The sequence below is a fragment of the Biomphalaria glabrata genome, chromosome 15 (assembly GCF_947242115.1).
Source record: "Biomphalaria glabrata chromosome 15, xgBioGlab47.1, whole genome shotgun sequence".
Classification (NCBI taxonomy): Eukaryota; Metazoa; Mollusca; class Gastropoda; family Planorbidae; genus Biomphalaria; species Biomphalaria glabrata.
Window position 1 is genome coordinate 32,013,379 of NC_074725.1, and position 18,755 is coordinate 32,032,133.

The 18,755-nt window shown below is 38.7% G+C and overlaps 1 protein-coding gene across 1 annotated transcript in view; it reads left to right on the top strand.

Annotated features, from left to right (window-relative positions):
- The window catches only part of LOC106053228 (aminopeptidase N-like), an 81,826-nt gene that overhangs the window by 9,619 nt on the left and 53,452 nt on the right, over positions 1 to 18,755 (top strand). Inside the window, exons 2-6 of the mRNA XM_056011827.1 lie at positions 4,303 to 4,575; positions 6,614 to 6,808; positions 8,424 to 8,524; positions 10,966 to 11,124; positions 17,356 to 17,482. Of these exons, the coding sequence (XP_055867802.1) occupies positions 4,348 to 4,575; positions 6,614 to 6,808; positions 8,424 to 8,524; positions 10,966 to 11,124; positions 17,356 to 17,482 (810 nt within the window). The 5' untranslated portion in view covers positions 4,303 to 4,347. The remainder of the gene's footprint in view (positions 1 to 4,302; positions 4,576 to 6,613; positions 6,809 to 8,423; positions 8,525 to 10,965; positions 11,125 to 17,355; positions 17,483 to 18,755) is intronic.

Genomic DNA, 18,755 nt, shown 5'->3' on the forward strand with positions numbered 1-18,755 from the left:
GGGAGAAAACAAAATAAAGGCGCAGTTATGTTTCGCCTGACATTCCGGTGATAATATGTGCACTTGTACAAGATGTGTCTCTATAAACAAGTGTGCTGTATCGGCTGTAATCTGCAGGCTTCATATCGAGTTGCATAAGAGAGAGAAAGTGATAATAGGACTTTGTGCGAGTGTATAAGGGAGTTAATTAGGTAACAGTTGATGCTGTTGTGTGAGGAAAACTAGAGTGTGTTGTTTTAAAGATGAATTGTCGTCCCTGACTTTTATGTTAACATGACCACATTGGGTTTCCTTTCACTTTGTCCTCATTTTTTATGTCTTTTTTGTTGTTGTTGTTCTTTCTTTCTCTCTCTCTTTCTTTATCTTACTGACTCTCTTTCTTTCTCTCTCTCTCATTTTTATCTTACTGACTCTCTTTCTTTCTCTCTCTTTCTTTATCTTACTGACTCTCTTTCTTTCTCTCCCTCTTTCTCTCTCTTTTCTCTCTCTCTTTCTCTCCCCTCTTTCTCTATCTTTCTCTAAGTCTCTGTCTCTTTCTTTCTCCCTCTCTTTCTCTTTTTTTTTTTACTCTTTTTCTCTTTCTCTCTCTTTCTTTCCCTTTTTTTTTATCTCTTTCTTACTCTTTTTCTGTCTATCTTTCACTCTCATTTTTTTTCCCTCTCTCTCTTTCTCTTTATCTCTCTCTCTTTTGTCTCTTTCATTCTCTATTTATTTTTCTCTCATTCTCTCTTTATTTATCTGTCTCTTTCTTTCACTTTCTTTTTCTCTCACTTTCTCTCTCTTTCTCTATTTCTTTCTCTTTCTTTCTATCTCTGTCGTTTACTATTTTCTTCACCTAGAATTTTTTTTCTTTACTTTCATATTTTTCACCAACCCCTCGGTCTTTTGTTTGTAGCATCGATGGCCGGATTTAGGGGATGGCTGGCTGGGCTTCTCTCCAATGGTCTTTTTAAGAAAGTGCCCTCCTCAATCTTTCAAAATTTAATTTTATTATCACTATACATTTTCTTTATAGACAATACTTTAAATCTTACAGTTGGTAACACTGTTGTAGTTTATTAAAAAATTCCTTTATAATTTGCGAGTGCTACGCATGAAGATTTACAACATTGCGTAAACCTAAAATTAAATTTTTTTGCTAGCTTATATTAAATACTCGTATTATTTTTAAACAAATGGAGCATGCTTCTAGATATTAGTATTTTTTTTTTATGTTTATTAAAGCTTTCGAAGAATTCTATGGGCTTCCACAAAACTTCTGCCCCTGGGTCTCCCAATACTTAGATCCGGCCCTGTTAGTCCAAATAGTTCATACAACTAATCGATGTGGGCGAATTTGATTCTCAATGAAATAAACTTGAACTGACTAATGACAGACAGAAAATTGCACGTCTTTTCTGTCTATGTCTTTTCTTTCTTCAACCAGTATTAACTTGAATGACGAAAGACCACCCCGTGATTTCATCAGAAACACAAGGAAATACATCCGCCCGTCTTTCTGTATAGTTACATCATAAACACGCACATTCAGTCCGTAACACCCTTACATCTCTCTCTCTCTCTCCGTCTGTCTCTGTCTCTCGCTCGCTTTATTTCTCTCTCGTTATTTCTCTTTTTCTCTCTCTATTTCTCTCTGCCATTGTTTCTCTATCTTTCTCTTTCTCTCACTGTTTCTCTCTTTTTCTCTCTCTCTCTCACTGTTTCTCTCTCTCTCTTTCTCTCTCACTGTTTCTCTCTCTTTCTCTTTCTCTCTCTCACTGTTTCTCTCTCTCACTTTCTCTCTCTCTCTCTCTCTTTCTCTCTCTCTCTCCCTCATTGTTTCTCTCTCTTTCTCTTTCTCTCTCTCACTGTTTCTCTCACTGTTTCTCTCTCTCACTGTTTCTCTCTCTCACTCTTTCTCTCTCTCACTTTTTCTCTCTCTTTCTCTCTCTCTCACTGTTTCTCTCTCTCTCTCTCTCTCTCTCACTGTTTCTCTCTCTTTCTCTTTCTCTCTCTCACTGTTTCTCTCTCTTACTTTCTCTCTCTCTATCTCTCTTTCTCTCTCTCTCTCTCCCTCATTGTTTCTCTCTCTCTTTCTCTTTCTATCTCTTTCTCTCTCTCTCACTGTTTCTCTCTCTCTCTCTCTCTCTCTCTCTCACTGTTTCTCTCTCTTTCTCTTTCTCTCTCTCACTGTTTCTCTCTCTTACTTTCTCTCTCTCTATCTCTCTTTCTCTCTCTCTCTCCCTCATTGTTTCTCTCTCTCTTTCTCTTTCTCTCTCTCACTGTTTCTCTCTCTCACTGTTTCTCTCTCTCACTCTTTCTCTCTCTCACTTTTTCTCTCTCTTTCTCTCTTTCTTTTTTTTTTCCTCTATCTCTGTCCCCCCTTTCACCTTTTCTCCCCTTCTCTCTTTTCCCCTCACTACTTTCATTTCTCTTTATGTTCTCTTCTCTATTTCATGTATATCTTCTTTCTCTTTCTCTTGCTTCTTTTTTTTCATCCTTTTTAGTTTCTTTCACTTACTCTCTTTCTATCCTTCTTTCTCTCCGCGACTTCTTTTTTCTCTCTTTCTTTTTTTTTCTCTTTCACTTTCTTTCACTCTCTTTCTTTCCCTGTCTTAGAATGTGGGTGTAAGTTCGGAATGCTAGAAAGTTTCACTGATACAGTTACTGCCACACATAAGGCTAGATCTTTAATGCTTTTTATTAGAAAGCTAATATCAACCTGGCTGCCTGGCCGTGCGGTATGCGCTTTGGACTGTCGTTTAGTCTTCTCGATGGTCTTTGGTTCATACCCTGGCCGCTGCAATACCACGTCGTCCTGAGGGAGGTTTGGACTAGGAAGTAGATTACCTTTAACTCTGAAGGAACACCCGACACATGTAAAACATTTTACAAACATTTTAAAACTTAATCTGTCTGTCTGTCTGTCTGGAAAAAAAGTTTGTACACGTTATTCCTCTCACACTTATTCTCGGATGAAGCTGAAATTTCGCATAATTATTTATTTATCTCACAATACAAGAATCAATAAAGAAAAAAAAACAGTTTTGTTAATTAACTATTAGTAATTTTTTTGTTGGGTATCGATCAAGGGAAAGAAAAGGTGCATGACAGATGTAGTAGTATACGTTGAGTTAGTCCTCTTGAGGAGGTTAAAGCCCTAACTGAACACGTGAATTTTATGCATTTAAAAGCGACCACGGCAACATTCACACATTCTACCCCACCTCTCTTTTTTCCATCTGATACAGAAAATTGATAGTATCATAGCGTGTTAAGAAATCTAAAGGAATGAAATTGCGGTTAACAAAAACAATTGGTAAAAATATATCTAATCGCACAGATTTATTGTTGTTAGTCTAGATCTATTACAATTTAATAACATGACTGATCCAAACTAATTGATACAATTACATTGAATTAAAGTTTTTATTTATTTATTTAATTTTTTATCGCGGTGATTCCCAAACTATGGTCTCTTTGCCCTGATTGCCCTGTGGGAAGCGTGGTCAAGAAGAACTAAGTGTGCTGTTTCAGATGTCCTTAAGGTCCGAGAACTTCCGGTTCCCTTTTATGGACCTCTTGACCAAGGAAAGGATTTTATCCATGGCCAGGATGAGGCATCGGCTCTTCACCAATCCCTCTGTCCGAAATCCCGCCTTATCCGAAACGATCATGTACTCTCGTCCGGTATGTCGCAGGACACGGCCCCCTTGAGCCCCACACGAGTATCCCCCTCTCGTGCGAGGCCGGAGGCCGAGCCGCGTGGGGGCCTTTCGTATGCCTATTATGTCCCACCGAACCCGTGCGAGGGTCCATCACAGCGCGTATGGCCCCCGATGGGGAACGAATCGGTGGGGTGTTGGACGGGTTAGTGAGCCTTTGTTACATCCCTACCACGTGCTGTGTACAGTCTCTCGACCGTACGTGTGGTAACTCACTGAGAGCTATGTGTGCTACCGTACTTTGCCTATCCGTTTCCCCGGGCGGACGTTTCCACAGGAGGGCCACGCTGAGGCGACGGGAGCATCCTCCTGACTAAGTGTGCTAGAACTTGGCTTGGCTTGGCTACCTAGAAGGGGGCACGAGGTTCGACACCCGACTCGGGCAGAGTTGTGTTTACTGAGCGCCTAAAGGCAGCACGGAAAACCAACTCCTAGATACCCCCACTGGTCCACAAATGAGATTGGACCAAAGCGCTCTGAGCATGCTATAATCATGAAAGTAGCGCTCTATAAAAGCTATAAATATATATATATTGGCAACTTTGATTTTTTTTTAAAAGCCATCTTCAATAACATATCGCTTCTTTTTCTTTCTTAGTCACGGTCTAGAAAAAAGTACAACAGTTAAGATAATCGTCACAGAATGGGGCAGAGCAAGACGATGGAGACCCGAAGGGATGGATGCTATGCCGGCATCTCGTTTGTCGTGTTACTGGTTCTCCTTGCCGCTGCGGTGACAGTGACCATCTACTTAACCAGGGACCAGCAGCCGCTGGACATTCGGCTGCCCATCTCCGCAGTTCCCTTCCACTATAACCTGGAGATTCAGACTTACATGAACGCGCCGAAACCAAAAGACTTTTATTTCAAGGTAAGTTTTGCTGTGCAAGTCCCTTTCAATGTTGCTCGGTGTTACGAGACGATAAGACTCTTTTAACAATACTGTAATAAACCTGGTGGTGGTACAGATGGGGGGGGAGGTAGTTGTATGTGTTTGTAGTCAGCCGACGCAAATCGCCCCAGGCCAGCGCTAGACGAGCGGTCCACCGTGACGAGTTGCGACGGCCAGCCGAGACGAGCGTCAACTTGACCGTTCGGCGTCGTGAACAGAGCTCAGGAGCGTCACGAGGGATGAAGTCATCTGACCACCCAGAAAGGTCTAGCGACGTTCTGTCCGGTTCTAGAACGCCGTTTGGGACCCTATATAAAGAGCAAAGGTATCAGAGTCGAGGAGTCACGACTTACCGAGCGACGGCTTAGTACGACTGCTCAGTGCAAATCCGAGACGCAGCAGAGAGACCAGTGCAAGAGTTGATACGGTGGTACGGTGTTATCGGAGAGATATTTGCACAATGTACGTTTTGCCAATTGTACAGTATTGGCTCAGATTTATTCAATTATCAAAGTGTTACGTTACTTTGGAGCCCGGAGTTGTCAAGTTCTTTAAGTTGGTGGTGTGTGGTGCAGTTTGCAAAGAGCCTGGATAGTGAGATTCGTTCAAAACAGGGTTGGACTTTGTAGCCGGACGCCCCAGGCGAAATGACGTCTCTTACTTAAGATACTTAAATTTTTAAACATTGGTCATTATGTAATTTTACTATTATTACTAATACATTTAATAATTACAATGAAAATAAAACCCTTCTTGCCACCCCACCCCCCTTCCCCTTGTTCTTGGTCGTTCGTTGGCTTATATCTTACAACTTAATGTAGATTTAAATCTATAATCACCCAAAACCGTTCTACGCTTATTAACTAACGGTCATTTTTTAACATAAAAGTAAAATAACTTTATAATGACTAGATCTGGTTACTAGGGGGCACCTGTCTGAGCAGTCACTCGACTTGTATGGTAGCTACGAAGCACTACGTCGAACGGCTAAGTTTCTTGCCAGAGCACTACGGGAGGACTAGTCCTCTGATTTTTCAATAGGAGTTCATCTCGGGTTACTCGGAGGGGTATTCGACTAAACAACAATATGTATATGTAGTATGTAGATACTAATAAGAAAAAAGAAACAATTGCGTGAACTGATCTGCTTCTGTAAGCGCCATTCAAAACAATTATTACAACCATCCGCGAAAATTCAAGGTCAGAAAGGATTAAGGGCCTTTAGAAAAACCTGTAGGGAATCTCTCGCGCGCCGCTAAATTTGTTTTTCATAAAGTTTCCAAAATAAATGACATGTACGGATATCTTTTTTTTTTAAAGAATAATGGAATAATTAGAATTTATATAAAATATTAAAATATTTATTTTTATTAAACTAAAAATTTGAAAAAATAAAGGTGACCTTGGAATAAGGCGCACATTGCACAACAGGTAGCGGCGGAAGTGACATTGGCAGACGACTTCCATGTCTCCCGTGCATAAGTCGCTGATGGGAGGACGATTGTGTTAAATAGGTGGATTACTGTCACCAAGCGGAACGTGTCCTTCGACAGAACGCATGCCAAGAGTACATGACATAGAGGCCAAAGATGAGTTACATGTTTGTTTGTAAAATGTTTGACATGTTTCGGATGTTCCTTCAGAGTTGAAGATAATTTACTTCCTAGACCAAACCTCCTGCAGGACGACGGGGGATGGGAGCGGGCAGGGTTTGAACCCTCGACCGTCGATAAATCCGAACGACAGTCCAGCGCGCAAACCGCTCGACCAGGCAGCCAGCCATGGCATATAGGCCAGACAAGAGTTACATAAACATGGAGGTCAATAAGAGGAAAGGGCTAACAAAACAACCGTGAGGTGAACTTCGATTCATCCGCCTATGCAATAACGCCCCTCCCCCCACCCCCCTGTGTGAAGCGAGTGGCAGAGTTTTTGAAATGAGGTATTAGAATTCTGGTACGGTTTCGATTTAATTGATACGTTTTATTAATTACATTTCTTGTTTCTTCTTATCCAGGGGAATGTCACTATTTGGTTTCACTGTAGATCCGTTACCAAGAACATCACGCTTCATTCGGTAAACCTTCAGATTCTCGACGCCAAACTCAGTGTTTACGGAAAAAGATTCAAGGATTCTGACCCAAACGTGCTGTCCTACAACATCGACTCTGAAAGGCAGTTTCTGATTCTAAATTTAGACCGAGAGTTAAAGGTAAGGAGCCCTCCATGTATGACGTTTAAAATGATTGCTGAGTTATTTTATACTAGCTTCTAAAATAACTTTCCGAGTACATTGTCTGTGTATATGTAACCCAGATGTCGACAAATTTAAATTAAATAAATGATTTTTTAATTTTTTTATATGTTTTATGTTGTCATGTTTTAATATAATGCCAAGGATAAAAAATAATATTCTAAATGTTAATATCAATTCGGATTCTCTATTCAAAAATCGGAATTGACTTCACAATGGCCGCATTATTATTATAGCTTTTATATAGCGCTACTTTCATGCTTATAGCATGCTCAGAGCGGTTTGATCCAATCTCATTTGTGGACCAGTGGGGGGGGGGGGAGGGGGTATCTAGGAGTTGGTTTTCCGTGCGCTCAGTGAACGCAACTCGGCCCGAGTCGGGTGTCGAACCTCGAGCCCCCTTCAAGGGCCAAGTTCAAGAGCACTTGGCCTCTCGACCACGCTTTCCAAGTGATTCGGTGTTACTAAACAAAGACCACATTCTAAGCAGTGCATCCGAGTCTCCAGTTAAAGCTGAGAAGCACTGCCCGGGGCAAGTGGCCACTTCAAGCATAATAAAACCATTACTTTCTTACAGGACACCTACAGATAGTAAAGGAATTATTTAATCAGCTATCATCATTATTTCGGACATGGAGGCAAATGAGAGGAAATCGCAAACACGGACGTCCACGAATAACTCGGAGCCACACTTTCATGGAGGACCCCAGAGCAGTGGACACCAGGTGGGAAGAGGCTTTAGACATTGCCAGTGACGGATCTTTATGGAGACAGCCGCAAAAATACGCAGAACGACGTGGGAGGATCTAAGCCTAAGTAATCATCATTGTCCCTATTAGAGCGGAATGGACCTCATTCACCAATCGTAAACAAACAACATTTAGTCACGTGATCTTAGTAATAAAACAACGAGAAAAAAAACTGTCACGTGACAACCATCATGAATTAAACATGAGATCGTAAATTATATAGAAGAGATAGAGCACCACGTGGCCAAATGTTGTTTGTTTACAATTTTTGAATGAGGTCCATATACCATCTCGTTGACCAACTCGTATGTGTCTCCTTTGAGATGAAAGGGAGGGAACCGATTCATTTCTCACCATCAAGCACCGCTTCTGAAAAGTAGATGTTGGTAGATGAGGAAATGCATAATAACAGAAACAATAATTTAGAAAAATTGGTTTTAATCTCAACCTATTTTTTAGAGGCACGGTGGCTGAGTGGTAAAGCGCTTGGCTTCCGAACCCTGGGTCCTTGGACCGAGTCCTGACGAAGATCGGGATTTTTTTTAATGTTGGGATCTCCAGATCGCTTGTGAGTCCACTCCTCTTTACGAGTGTCTGACACTAAGTTGAGGACAAGTAGAGGTGGTTGGTCGCTACTCTGGTCACATGACATCCTTGTTAACCGTTGGCCTTACTAACGGATGACTTTTTCATTATTAGCTTAATATCCCCGTACCTTCATGAAAAATGAAGAGCTTTTTATTTAGGTTTAAAATGTATGTAATATTCATTGGTTTTCAGCACCTAGCATAACATGTAGATTTACGTATACATCTAACCAACAGGTGAATAAGACTTACCTGCTGGGCATACAATTTAAAGGAGAATTGAATACAGAGATGTTTGGCTATTTCCAAGGAAGCTACACCATCAACGACACCGACCAGTAAGTGACTGAAACTTGGTCTCTCAATGGAGTGTAGTAACTTTTGTAACATCAGCATGTCTTGATTCAGCTTGTCCCAGCTTTCTTCTTGTGTCATTTATCCCTATATCCCTAATAGGATTTTAAAGTATTAAATTGACAGCATCTTTTTTGTTGGGTTGCTATTTGTCGGACGGGTAAAATCAAAGAAAGAAAAGAAAACAATCTGAAAACATTGCTATTGCACCGTGCAGACTATGGTGGTTGAGTGGTAAAGGGCTTGGTTCGAATCCTGGTGAAGGCTGGAATTTTTTTTTTCTTTCGGCAGCTTTATGGTGACTCTAAGTCCATCCAGCTCTATCTTATCTTATCTTATCTTCTTATCTTATCTTATCTTCTTATCTTATCTTATCTTATATAATACAGACGTTACTTCAAAAAAGAAGATGATTACGTCCTACGCGTCATGCATTTAGTCATGCATATTAACCAATGACTTAAATTCTGCCAAGTCACTGGTTTTCCTGGCTAGCTCAGGCAACCCCTTCCATGCTCTAATAGCACTAGGGAAGAAGGAGTATTTGTACAAATTTGTCCTAGCATATGGAACGAGGAATGTGCCTGGTATAATGGGTATAGTAGGTACCTGGTATAAGTTTAGTGAAAGTAAAGGTGGTTGTTGTTTGTGCTGACCACGTGAGACCCTTGTTAACCGTGAGCCAGAGAAAAAGATGACATTTATACCATCAGCGCTATAGACCGCATGATTTTAAAAGGGAACTGCTATTGTAACTAGATTAAAAAATCTTATCTTATCCTATCCTATTAGTTATTGACGTTAATTGACAAACTGAAGATAATTACGTTCTACGCATATGTATGGGTTTATTTAGTTATGAATGTCAATTAGACACGCAAACTTATGATAACTAATCTTAAATGAAAAGGGAGATAAGCTATCAAAGTCAGGTTTATCTATGGAGCAACCAGATAGACCTGTTAACTACCTCACCCTAAGGTCAATGTTAGTCAACAATCACAAAGAGGAGTGGCTCAACCAATGGGCATCAGGAAACACAGCCAGAGCCATGTACAAAGAAATGACTACGCCTAACAAACTGGACAGTGTTAACTTCCTCCCCCGCAAAGAACAATCTACAATTTTCCAACTAAGAACAGGACACACACCACTATCAAATTACCACCCGAATAAAATAAACTCCACACAACTCCCCTTTGAAACCGTAAACCATATCCTCTTTGAATGCCCCTCCCAAATCCAGACCCTACTTACACTACAGCCCAACATAACCAACACCCTGTACGGCAGTGCTGAACAACTGAAGAAAACAGCACACTTTTTTTCCTTGGCACAGTCTGCAAAAGAGCTGACAGCTCAGCAGCAATAAAGCTGGCTAGAAGAAGAAGATGATGATAACTAATCTTTTTTTTTTCGTGGCTGATTCAGGCCACCCGTTCCATGCTCCAATAGGACGGGGAAGAAGGAGTACCTGTAGGATTTTGTTCTATCCTTAAGATTTGTGTCTTTCTGAGTATTTAGAAATCTTATATCAACTCACTTTGTCTGTCTGTCTGTCTGTCTGTACTCGTTATTTCCCCCAACCCAATCAATCTAGAGTCAAGATGAAATTTAGCGAAATTATTTCTTTTAATTGTCAACACAAGAATAAAAAAATAAAAATGAACCAATTAGTTGATTAACTATTGGTAATTAATTATTTTGTTGAGTATCTAAGACAAGGGAAAGAAATTTTACCTGACAGAAGTGGTGACATAAGTTGAATTATCCCCCTTTATTCTAAGTCTTAGTGAACACAAACCTGAAAAAAATAGGACGAGACTTTAGAAACGATAGATAACTATACAATCTTCTATGTTCAAAAGCTCTCCCCTAGCGGAGTGGTTATCGTGTTGGCTTGAGTAGCCTGAGAAGGCTTTTGATTTTTAATTTTTATGAATGCTTTTTTATTGTTTGTCTAGACTAGATCTATTAAAAATTTAATTACATGATTGATTAAACTAATTGATACAACTTCGCACATACTGAGTAATTAGCGGAAAACTTTGCTTTTCTTTTTTTAGAGAGATTAATTCGCGTAGTGGTCTACTAGTTAATTACTCCAGTAGTTCGTGTAACGCCTTTTCAGTCCTCACCCAACACTAGGGGTTCCGTGGAACACAGTTTGGGATCCACTGCTCTAGTGAAGAGTTAATAGTTATTTGCTATAAATTTCACGGCTCTATTTTGTGACTGTTCCAGTCTCTTTATGTTTAGAAGAGGAACAAATGTGCATGTTCCTTGTGGTGCACAAAAAGAACAGCACACAAAGGAACAGTGCACTAGATTGGTGTGGTAAATAGTAAAAAAATAAAAAATAGAAAGCAATATGTAATTAGCAGTTTGTTATGTACTCACTGACCTATGTATGTACTTTTTACAGTTTCTATACAGTAACGCAGTTTGAACCCACCTACGCCCGCAGCGCTTTCCCGTGCTTCGACGAGCCTGCCATGAAGTCAACTTTCAATGTGACCTTGATCAGGCCAAGCCACCTCAACTCCCTCTCCAACACGCAGACGATCAGGACAGGCCAAAACTTGTGAGTTGATTAAGAAGCGAAGTCAGTGCTAAGTCATCTTTGTTCTTCACTGGGGTTAGACGAAAATGGATCAGAGAGAGATAGAGAGAAAGAGAGAACAAAGGAGAAAAAGAAAGAGGTAGAGAGAAAAAAGAGAGGGTGGAAGAAACAGAGAGAGAGAGAGAGAGTGGCATAGAGAAAGAGAGAAAGACAGAGAGAGTGGGAGAGAGAAAAGGAGACAGAAAGGGGTAAGAAAGAGAGAGAAGAGAGAGAGAAAGAGAGGGGGAGAGAGAGAGAGAGAGGTTTAGAAAGTTAAAAAGACCACACAAAACTTATAGTTGCATTTCCCATTACTATAGCAGTAAAAAATTTAATATTAAAAACGGGAAGTAACTGCAGTACTTTCGGTGGGTCATCTTTGCTGTCTAGTTAAGCAAATTTTCAATTTTTTTTTATGCTTTGTTTCAAAAATATAATTTTTTTTAAAAAGTTCAAACTTCATTTTTATTTTAATGAAATTTTCTGTGGAAGTATGCGTTTAAAATCTTGTGACTAGCACATCTTTATGACAACACGAATATTGTTTATTATGTTTAATTTCTTATCGTCTGAACACATAACTCTTTTACTACTTCGTTGACCCTTTCAGACATTGTAATTGTTGGCAGCTGTAATACTTGTGAATTATGGTAACTTACAAATAAAAACATATTAAAAAAAAAAAAAAAAAAAAAAAAAAAAAGCCCACAAAAGAGGCAAGATGGCTCATAAAAGAGGCATATAAAGCCCAAAAAAGAGGCAAAGAAAAGAGGCATAAAGCCCAAGGATTCCTATGATGATAAAGCTAAAACTGAATAGCGCAAATTCTGAGGTTTCCTTTAAAAAAAAAAAAAAAAAAAAAAAACAATGTATGTAGATTCACTATTTTTTATTACTAATTAAGTATGGATTAATCATATTTTAAAGTTTAATTTTAATTCTTTATACTTTACAATTTGTGAAATGTGAGAGCTTATAATAATAATAATTATAAAAAGCCCACAAAAGAGGCAGGAAGGCCCAAAATAAAAGGCCTAAGGCACAAGGAAAAAAAAAAAAAAAAAAAAAAAAAAATAGCCAAAGACAATTTGAAACAAATGTTACATCCAGGGCCGCCGCTATCTGTTGTGCAATGTGTGCAATGCACGCTGGCGGCCGAATGGTTATTTCAAGGTTGCCTTTATTTTTTTTCATTTTAAGCTTAATTAAAAAATAAATCATATATTTTAATAACTTTTAATATAAATTATAACTATTCCATTCTCCGTTCAAAACTATTTAAAAAAAAAAAAAAAAAGATATTCTTACCTTAGAATCTATTTGGAAACTTTTAATAAGATAAAATGGAGCGGCGCCCGAGGTATTTTCACGTGCATATCTTATCTTATCTTATATTTTACAGACGTTACTTCAAAAAGGAAGATGATTACGTCCTACGCGTCATGCATTTAGTCATGCATATTAACCAATGACTTAAATTCTGCCAAGTTACTGGTTTTCCTGGCTAGCTCACGCAACCCATTCCTGGCTCTAATAGCACTAGGGAAGAAGGAGTGTTTGTACAAATTAGTCCTAGCATATGGGACGAGGAATGTGCCTTTATTCCATAGGCGCCTATTCATTTCTGACCTTGAATTTTTTGCGGGTTTTCTGTAATATTTGTTTTGAATGACGCTTACAGAAGCAGATCAGTCAAAACATTTTCTTAGTATCTACCTACTTACATATAAATATTGTTGTTTAGACGAATACGTCGCCTTGTAAGTAAATGTAGTAATTAAAAACTTAATGTTAAAAACCTTTTAAGTTAAATGGCTGTTAGTTAATTATAGAATATTTTTGGGTCATGAACACTATACAGGAAACATCTAAGACTTCTTGAGCGGCAAGACCGCACTACAAACAATGTTTGTTAGTGTTAAATTACTTTAGATGAAAAAATAAAACTTAAATATTGTTTTATGATTTTGACTAAGTTTCTTTTCTTTTTCATTAAATTCTTAGGGAAAATAAAACTCACTGTGTGACCCTACATCGCTTCTCTGGGCCCCAAATTCTAACGGGGGCTGGGACGAAAATTTTATGTAGGGGGGGTTGCCACCCAGATATGTTTGAGAAACACTGCCTTAACGTGCTTTATTCAATGTCTGAGTGAATTGTAATGTCGATCATTTATTTTATATCGCTAGGAAGAATATTTAGCGCTGTGGTATCTGTGTTGGCCTTGAGGTGTGTTGGACAAATTAGTAGGCACCTCCGAATCTTCGTATATCAGATGGTTGTGGACACTATGCATATCTCTCCGAATTACAATCGTGATAATCATTATCAGAGTTTACGAAGCACGTTGAACAAGTTTCACCGTCAATGGCTTGGTTTTTCGAGTCACTTTATTCCTCTGGTCTCGGCTGCAGTTGGTCATTTTAGGAGTAAATAATTAAAGATCACATTATAGCTACAAAAGGGGTAATGATTAGTGTCATATTAATTCTGAAAAGACACTAATTTAGTTCAGAAAGAGACGGTGTAATTCATTACGTCGAGGCGGGGTTGAACCCCAACTTCTTCCCCCCCCCCGGGATACGCCCATGTGACTGATGTATGGTTTAGTCTTATATTGTTATATTGACTTGGGGTTTTATCATAAATTTTGGAGGGGGGTTAAAAATAAAAATCTTCCTTACCTATGCTCTTGGAATTTAGGGGATTGTTGTTCGCATTTTTTGTTTTGTTTTATAGAAGAGGGGGATTTTACCGCAAAACCCTCTGGTAGGGGATTTTAAACTCAAAACTCCATTGGCTGAGCTGGCGCTAATGATGGTTTAGTATTAAAATTTAAAATTTCACCTTAAAGAAACAAAATCAAAGCAAAAAATCAGTCACTAAATTCGACCCCCCCCCCCATTTCTGGGGGCGGGAGGGTTGAACCCCAGCCCCACTGGCTACGCCCATGTTAAGAGTCAAATATTTTCTGCCCTTGTGAGGATTCTTTTTTCTTGGGGCGTGGGGGGGGGGGAGACTTGATTCTTCTTATCTGTTATTCCTGACTCATACTGCTTTCTTTAGTTTGACACCTGTCGCCGATATACATTGTTTCCAATTTATATCTGGTAGACAAATTCTTTGATTATGGACAGTGGATGTAGATGTGGTAACCTATCTAGTAGTAAAGAAAGTACATTTTTTCTTTTAGACCTTGCGCTCTATAGGGCAGATGATGTTAAGGTCATCTGTTTATGTGGCCTCGGCTAACGAGGGTGTCATGTGACCAGTACAACGACCAACCGCCTTTGCTTTTCCCCAACTAATGTCAGGTACTCATTGAAGCTGGGTGGGTTTAGGGGCGTCCAAGATAAGGAATCACCTTTTCAGCAGGTTTCGAGCAAGGGACCTCCAGTTCAGAAATCAAGTGCTTTACCCTAAACTATGAAGTCTACTAGGATATAAATGGTGTTAATAATTTTAAAGGGAAAATCAATTTTTGATATTCCACCTAGATACACGGAAATAGTATGAATTGTGACTACTGACATTTAAAAATGGATAAATTATATATTTTACAATCAGTAAACAAAGAAAGGTCAGTATGTTTTAGAATGAAAATTAATAAAAGATTTTTTTTAAATATAAGGCCTTTACAAAAAAGTCAGATTTTTTTTTTAGAGTTTTTAAAATTAGATTTTGATTTACAATATTAAACGTAATCAAGAAAAAACTGTTTAATCGTTCTATTATTACGAAAGCCCGAAGATGAGGACAACTTGACATGGTAGATTGCCTTTAATTAATGAACGCAGATATGTTCACTTGAATACTTAAATAAATCATTGACCTGGGCATGCTACCCTGCCTCATAGCGGCGCCCGGGTGGAAACGATCGTAGGAGGAAACGATTAGGCTAAAGGGTAGCAAAACAAGACTCCCTTGGGGGGTGCCTAAGGGGGTGCGAGAGCATCCTCATTGCACTGCGCGGAGTTGTAAAAAAAGCTCCCACAACCTTGTCACAATCCAGGCGCTGTTCCTCAAGGGGCCGTTACATAAATGGCGTGTCCCGCACGGTTAGCCTGGTATAGAAAAGGAAAATGGCGGGGTCTTAGCGTACGCGGCCTCTTGCCACGAGTCTGACCCACCCGTCAGACAGAACAGTGTACACTGTTCTCATTCAGGCCGGTGAGAGGGAGATCTTCTTCATTTTTGCTGGCCTAGAGTTCCAAGAGCCGAAGGCTCAATTCTACCTGACAGTTTCAAGAATAAATCATTGAATAAAATGCTATTTATAAAAGCATAGGGAAGGCTGTAGCGACCTCGTTCGGAGTTAGGTCACGTGTTTGGGAAAACCGGAAGCTCACTACAAAGTTTGGCCTTAGAGCCCAGTTACGGCACCCACATTCTAAGACAGTGAAAAAAAGAGAGAAGAAAACTGAAAATAGTATAAGAGAGTCAAAGAGAGTGAAAGAGAAAGAAAGAAAGAGAGAAAAGGGAAGTGGCGGAGAGAAAGAAGGATAGAAAGAAAGTAAGTGAAAGAAAATAAAAAGGATGAAAATAAGAAGTAGGAAAAGAGAAAGAAGAGATAAATGAAAAAGAGGAGAGAAGTGAAAAAGAGAAAGAGAAAGGAAAGTGGAGAGAGAGGAAGAGAGAGAAGGGCAGAAAAGATGAAAGAGGGGACAGAGACAGAGAGAGAAAGAGAGAGAGAAAGAGAAAAAGAGAGAAACAGTGAGAGAGAGAGAAAGAGAGAGAAACAATGAGAAATAGAAAGAGAGAGAGAAACAGAGAGAGAGAGAGAGAAAGAAAGAGAGAAAGAGGGAGAAACAATGAGAGAGAGAGAGAAAGAGAGAGAGAGAAACATTGAGAAAAAAAGTGAGAGAAAAAGAGATTGAAAGAAAGAGAGAGGGATAAAGAGAGAACAAAAGCAGAGAGATAAAGAGAAATAGAGACTGAGAAAGAGAGAGAAAAAAGAAAATGAGAGAGAAAGAGAGAGAGAAAAAGAGAGAGAATGAGAGAAAGAATGAGTGAGATATAAAAGAAAGAGAAATAGATTAGAAAGGAAAGAGAGAGAGAAAGAGAGAACTAAAGGGAGAAAGAAAGAGAAAGAGAGTTAGAGAAAGATAAAGAGGGGGAGAGACAGAGAGAGAAAAAGTGAGAAGGGGGGGGGGTCAATACAAGCGCTATTAAGACACTATTAAGACACTCTTAAGAGTTCCTTCATGGAGTTTATTTTATTGTGATTCATTTTGTGATTTTCAATCCGATAGACCTTTTTGCTCCTTCACAAAATTCGCTGATGATGCGGCTCTTCTCTTGCCCTGCTCTCAGAGAGCTCAGACGTAAATGAGTATTTCAGAGAAATAGATCACATTGAAAAATACTGTCAAAATAATATTTTTATTATTAAATGTAAAAAAAAACAACAAAGAAATGATAATTGATTTTCGTAGGGACAAGAAGGAAAATGATATTGTTTTTATCGCTGGAGAGACCATTGAAATAGTGCAAGCTTTTAAATACATTGGTACTATCTTAGACAACAAATTCAATTCTGCTACAAATACTGATTATATCAGCAAAAAAGGGCAGCAATATTTTCAGTTTCAATATCACTGCCTGGTATGGCAATCTGAGCATTAAAAATAGGAATAAACTTAATGGAATCCTCAATGCTGCTGGCAAAATCATTGGCAAAAAACAAACCCCATTTGGGCAGTTGTTTGAGACAAACATCTATAAAAAAGCTAACAAGATCCTCGAAATAAAGAATCACCCTTTGTGTCAGGATTTTGTGATTTTACCATCACAAAAGAGATACAAGACACCGATAGTACAGACAAACAGACACAAACTCTCTTTTGTTCCCCTGGCATTAAATAAGAACAATCTGGTATAAACTTTGTCACATGTAAACTATGAGTGAGTCTGGTGTGAATGTACACTTTGGTTTCTTATAGTTATAATGTTTTTTGTTTGGTGTAATGGCACAAATTGTAAGACAAATTTCCTTACGGATAATAAAGATTATTATTATTATTATTATTATTATTATTAAAACTGTCCTCGTTTAATGTTAGTGAAAAAGCCTCGGCTATGTTTGATCAAGCTCACATCTGCAATATTTTAAGTTTTAAGAAGGCGAACACTGTTGTAGTCTTGACCCACATTTCTCAAGTTGTTTTGTCTGTAATTAATTTTGCTGTTCATGCGACGTCATCTCATCCTCAGCTCTGAAGGCAATGTGACATATGTCAGTGACGTGTATGACATGACGCCTTACATGTCAACCTACCTGGTGGCTTTCTACATCGGTGACTTTGAACACCTGAGTAAGAATACGAGCAACGGTCTAAAGGCAATACTTAACGCTTCTTTCCATTTTTTTCCCTTTTTTTTTGTTTACAATGCCTCTTTTCAGATTGCAAACTCCACATACTTTCAAAAAGGTGGCTGGACACTGGGTGGACACGAATTTCGAAAACGGCTCTAAAGATTGGACAGTTCATGACAGTTCATGTACATCTTGTGGGGAAAAAATTCTACCTAATTGACCACAGATTATAATTTTAACTCTTTCTCTCGTAATTAACGACGCCATCGTTGATTTGACTCCATTAAATTAAATTATTAATTTTTGGTTTTATAAACTTTAATTTGTGTTATATAAAACGAGAGTGCATTCTCCTATAATTATATACCAAAAGTTATGCTTGCCCTGGATGTGGCAAAATATGTAGGTCACAGCTGGGGCTGCGCAGCCTCGGGAAATACTGCATTCCTCACTAATCTTCGGACTCGAAGGAAAGCCTTATTATCATACCAAAAGTAACATTTTCTGAAGAGGAAACCGTGCCTCATATTCTGTTTGACTGCCCCAGACTTGCTGATCTCCGTCTCGACAGGTCTGGGAAACCCAAAAATTCTCGACCTGTATGGTGACATTTATGCACTACGCAAGACAGCAGGGTTTCTGTCCAGGGTTTTTGCAAGAGAGGATTTGAGCCTCTCAGGCCCTCACTCAAATGGAGTTTGATGATGACGATGATTACAAACAAACATGTCTTTGAAGTGTAATAATAAAAGGGCAGAATGTAAAAAATGTAAAAAATAAACTGTCAGAAAGTCGAAAGTATTGACGAAGATAAGAGTTAATAAATATAATTATCTCTAAAAATTAAATTTGGTCTGGAGATCTATATATGGAACACATGTTAGCGGAAGTTCCTGCATTCCTAAGCAGCTAAGATAGATATTTAGGGACATTTTGCACACCTTTTTTATGTACAAATCAGTTTAGACAAAAACGTGTTTGTTTTTAATATGACAAAAGTCATCTAGACCGTAGAATAAGAATGTAAAATTATTTATAGCCAATTAAATATAAATGTTTTCTCGTTCTAGAGCCAAATTTTTTTTTTTTTTACTAGTAAAAAGTATGACGGTCAAACCAGAGATTACCAGTGTGGCCAACGAGCTAGTAATTCTTTATCCAACGATATACAACAACTGTGAAATTTCTAGGAGAATCGTTAGAGCCGTTTCCGAGATCCTTGTCCAGGTTCCACCCAGAAATTTCTACCTAGATTATTTTTGTTTCGAATTGACTTGAATAGAGGTACTGTAAAAAA